The sequence below is a fragment of the Dermacentor silvarum genome, chromosome 10 (genome assembly GCF_013339745.2).
Source record: "Dermacentor silvarum isolate Dsil-2018 chromosome 10, BIME_Dsil_1.4, whole genome shotgun sequence".
Taxonomy (NCBI): domain Eukaryota; kingdom Metazoa; phylum Arthropoda; class Arachnida; order Ixodida; family Ixodidae; genus Dermacentor; species Dermacentor silvarum.
Window position 1 is genome coordinate 130,121,127 of NC_051163.1, and position 4,490 is coordinate 130,125,616.

Genomic DNA, 4,490 nt, shown 5'->3' on the forward strand with positions numbered 1-4,490 from the left:
GGACGCGACCGCGTCATCGCCTATGCCAGTCGCCTTCTTTGCTCTTCAGAGTGCAAATTTTCGATCACTGAGCGCGAGTGCCTCGCGCTAATTTGGGCTTTCGGAAAGTTTGGACCATACTTCTTTGGCTGCACCTTTTCGGTCATCACAGACCACCATGCGCTTTGATGGTTGTCTTCCCTCAAACATCCGACTGGACGACTTGGTCGCTGGGCACTTAATCTGCAAGATTACAGTTTTGACGTCACTTACAAGTCTGGCAGACTGCACCAGGATGTGGACTGCCTATCCCGTCATCCAGTGGACCATTCCGACTTGTCAGCGCACGGTTCGGATGCCTGTGTCTTCGCGATATCCAATTTATCCGACATACGCAGCGAACAGCTCAGCGATGCCAATTTGCGGTCAATTATCCGTCGTCTACGCTTTCATCACTGTGCCCCGTCCCCAAAATTATTCGTGCTTCGTGACGGCATCTTATACAGACGCAACAACAGCTCCGATGGCCCAGTGCTTCGAATAGGTTTTCCCGAAACACTCCGTTTCACCTTCCTCGCACAGCTTCATGACGCCCCAACCGCTGGACATCTCGGAGCAACTCGCACGTACGACCGCGTTCGGCGTCGGTTCTTCTGGCCAGGCCTCCACCACTCTGTGCGCCGATACGTTGCTGCTTGTGAGTCCTGCCAGCGCCACAAGCATCTATCCTTGTCACCAGCCGGTCCTCTTTAGCCCATCGACATTCGCGGTGTCCCGTTCTACCGTGTCGGCCTTGATCTCATCAGGCCATTCCCAACATCTCTGACTGGGAACAAGTGGATTGCCGTAGCTACGAACTACGCGACACGATACGCTATCACGCGGGCACTACCGAAGAGCTGTGCCACTGCCGTTGCGGAATTTCTACTTTACGACAGTATTCTTCACCACGGCGCTCCTCGACAGCTGCTGACCGACCGTGGTCGCTCCTTTCTGTCCAAAGTCGTCGACGACATTCTTCGTTCGTGTTCCACCCGTCACAAGCTAACCACTGCCTACCATCCGCAATCCAGTGAGCAGCGTAAGTCAGCAGACACTGTAGCGGAGTCCCCTCTTTCCCAACAATATACCTGCCAACCTGTAAGCAATAAAATTACCATTCAGTGGAGACTTTTGTACAAACAGAATGTTTTTTTGTAAATATTGATGCAGCACTCGTAAAATGAGCCCAAATTCGTGAACATTACAAAACATTCGGGAGTGTTGACAGCTCCGCGCAGGGGCTTCTGCGTCAGCAGGCGTTTGGTACGCTGCGACACCATGAACCCGAGCTTCATGGACTTCGGACTCTCGCACGTGTAGCCGTGCGCTGCTGCACCATGTCCAGGGAAAAGGAGATCTTGGGGTTAAGCCAAAGCCGGGTGTCTGGACCTTTATGGCCCCTCAGCGAAGACAATGGACCCCTTTGACCTCGGCTTCACGTAGACGGCACAACCGGACTGACCAATCTGGAGGAAATCTGTAGTTTCCTTTTCCTCTCCTTCTCCACTCCAATCTTTGTCATTCTCTCTTACTTTAAATCTTTCTTGTCTTCTATTCGTTCCTCTTCACTTCCAAATTTCCAGGCGGCAACAGTTAACCTTCTGTGTCTTAACCACTCTTGGTTATACATATTGGGTTACAGCAGAGTTGTAGAACTGGTGCACACAGAACATAGTCCTGTCGCATCCTCTTGTTGGGCTCCATGGTGGGTGGCTCGCCTTTCTTCTAAACACAGGAACACATCTATGGCATAACAATTTCCTCGACTTCCCAATTGTCCTCAGAATAAAAGGGCGCACCAATGACGTTTACCAGTTTCTTAGCAAACAAAAAGAAAACTTTCCCAGTATAGTATGTAGTGCACAGTGACAACAGGAAAAAAAAACAGCGAGAATGATTTCGCCTTTTCTCCGCAAAATCTCAGACAGACTCTCTAAGGCCAGGGTACAAAGTCACGAAGATGGCCAGTGGTGACCTTCTCCTGGAACAACGCGAGAAAGAACATAACGAAAAGCTTTCTAATCCAGTGTCACTTGGGGACGTCCCCGTGACCGTAATCAAACACCACACCATGAACACTGTTCGAGGTGTCGTTTCTGAAGATGACCTTATTGAACTGATTGAGGAAGAGCTTCTAGAATGGTGATAGACTAGAACATGATTAATGCACAACGAATAAAGTTGAGGAGAGAAAACAAAGAAATTGCAACCAAACATCTCATACTAACATTTGAATCCAGTGTTCCGCCCGAGACCATCCAGGCAGGATACATTAAGACACGCGTCAGGCCTTACGTACATCCCGACCCCTCAAAGGCGCTCCGAATGTCCACAATATGGCCACCGTTCACAAAGGTGCCAAACTAGTGTGAGGTGTGGTGACCTTTGGCACAGAGGAATTGATAACTGATGCACCAGGCCTATTGTAACATGGAAGCCAGCAGTTACTGAAAAGACAGTTTATATTAAAGGCGGGCATTCAGGCCAGCTGAGCTTGGATGGAAGGGTTGCGAGTGTGACGAGATATCACACTTGAAGGAAGACGCACATCAAGGTGCAAAGGAAAGGACAATTTAAATAATAAATTAAAGCTTTTTTTCCATTGTGGGTACATGTTAGAAACACAGCTAAAACGCCAAACAAAAATGGCTTGACTGGGCCTGTACCCCTACCACAGATGCGCATAGTCTAAAAAAAGCACACCTTAAACAACTGGCAGCAGTACTAAACATGTAAAGAAGAAAAATAATTCACAACAAAAGAGAGAGAAAAAAAGGTAAAGGAAAAATTCACAACAAAAAGTGTCGACAGATCTACGGGTAATAAATACAAACTTAGGAATATCCGTATGGACAGAACAGACTATTGTGGTATGAGAAACATGCTTTCCTGATCACATCACATGATAGAGGAACTGCAAACAATGACACAAGGTAAAAACAAGTTGAGTGTAAGTTCAAGAGTGCAAAGAATACAAGGAAAAATAAAGCACTGTTCAAATGGGTTCAGCAATGGTGGTTGCATACATAAGGCATATAGCTGGTTTCCATAGCTACATGCTTATTTAAATACAATTTCTTTTGCAAGTGAGCACTTGTGAAGCCTTCTATTATTCAGTTTCACCTGTCGTGCCACACTTATAAACTTGTACCATTTCTGCAGCTAGTTCCCTGGAACTGACGCTTGGATGGTTGACATGGTAACTGTGACAACAGGCAAAAATCGAATAATGCCTTCACCCAGCAAAGGACATTGACAAGCAATAAGCTTCAGGCTGCCTGCTGCATTTGATAATTAGGTGACCGGACTAGACGGCAGACATCCTGTGTTTGCCATGGCCTGTGTAGTGTGGTTCCCAGCCAAATGTGTTGTCGTGGGCCCAGCTGGTTGCAGCATTACTTTCTTTACCTAGTACTACAAAATACTAAACAATATTGTACACGTGAAATTCTAGCAACCTCCCTGTTGCTGTCATAGCTGCATACGGTATTTAACAATGCAAAACTAAAATGATGTAGACTACACATTGGCATGAGCCTGTGAACATCTCGAGTCTAGCTAAAGTTTCTCACAATGGGGAAGAGCTAGTGAACGCACCTAAAGTCAAGATACTGAATTTTCCCACACAGCGTAACAGAGAGAATGTTTGGCAGAATTAAAGGACATTCATCCCCAACACACTCTGCAATCCGATTGTCGAGAATTCTGAAAGCAGAGTGATTCACACTTCCTGGGGTAGGAAAGTCAAGTTTGTAATACAGCAGTTCTGCTAACCACGTTCCGTTATGAAAGCCAGCTACATCAGTGACATGAAGTATTGCCAAGCCCGCTCGGCCGAGTTAATTCCTCCATCACATTGCGCGCGAAATGCGGTGGCATTTGAACCACCTCTTGCTTAAGAACCGCGCTGGGCAGTCGGGGCACTCGAACAACTTGCGGGGCTTTTTCTCCGAGACGTGTCGTTTCTGGTGCACCATCAGGTGGGTGCGTTGCCCAAAGCGTCGACTGCACACGTTGCACACAAACGGCCGCTCGCCCGTGTGGGTGCGCTCGTGCAGCTTCACGGTGTACCGCCGCACTGAGGTGTACGGGCAGTACGAGCACGCGTACAGCTGGCGGCCTTGGCTCAGCAGGGAGCTCGTCATCTCGCTGCTGCTTAGCTCCAGATATGGCACACGAACCATATAAGGCACACTTGATCAATGCTCTCCGTTTTTGAATACACAAAACAGCAACCGAGGAAACCAACAACAGAAAGTATGAAACTCAAGGAGAAAGACATTCCATGTCTTTCACTTCTCTTTTCTCCTCTGCGTCATTACTTCTGACATTGAAAATGCTGCATGAATGACCTGCAGAGATCCAGTCATCTGTACGAAGTGACACCAAAGAGAAGAGTAATTTGAGCTGCGCTTGTACATTTCATTTTTACAACACCAAGAAAGCGATATATCTCTCATTGCGAGAAG

The 4,490-nt window shown here is 47.4% G+C and overlaps 2 protein-coding genes across 2 annotated transcripts in view; one reads left to right on the forward strand and one right to left on the reverse strand.

Annotated features, from left to right (window-relative positions):
* Window positions 1-3,872: 3,872 nt before the first annotated feature.
* On the reverse strand, window positions 3,873-4,205 carry LOC125941124 (zinc finger protein ZFP2-like). Its single transcript, XM_049658075.1, has one exon. The coding sequence runs from the start codon at window positions 4,203-4,205 to the stop codon at window positions 3,873-3,875; it is 333 nt and encodes a 110-aa protein (XP_049514032.1).
* A 159-nt stretch (window positions 4,206-4,364) lies between these two features.
* The window catches only part of LOC125941125 (cytochrome P450 2U1-like), a 4,296-nt gene continuing 4,170 nt past the window's right edge, over window positions 4,365-4,490 (forward strand). Inside the window, exon 1 of the mRNA XM_049658076.1 lies at window positions 4,365-4,393. Within this exon, the coding sequence (XP_049514033.1) occupies window positions 4,365-4,393 (29 nt within the window). The remainder of the gene's footprint in view (window positions 4,394-4,490) is intronic.

Bases quoted from the DNA above. Each gene is read 5' to 3' on its own strand.
- LOC125941124 (XM_049658075.1), bottom strand. From the start codon at position 4,205: ATGGTTCGTGTGCCATATCTGGAGCTAAGCAGCAGCGAGATGACGAGC.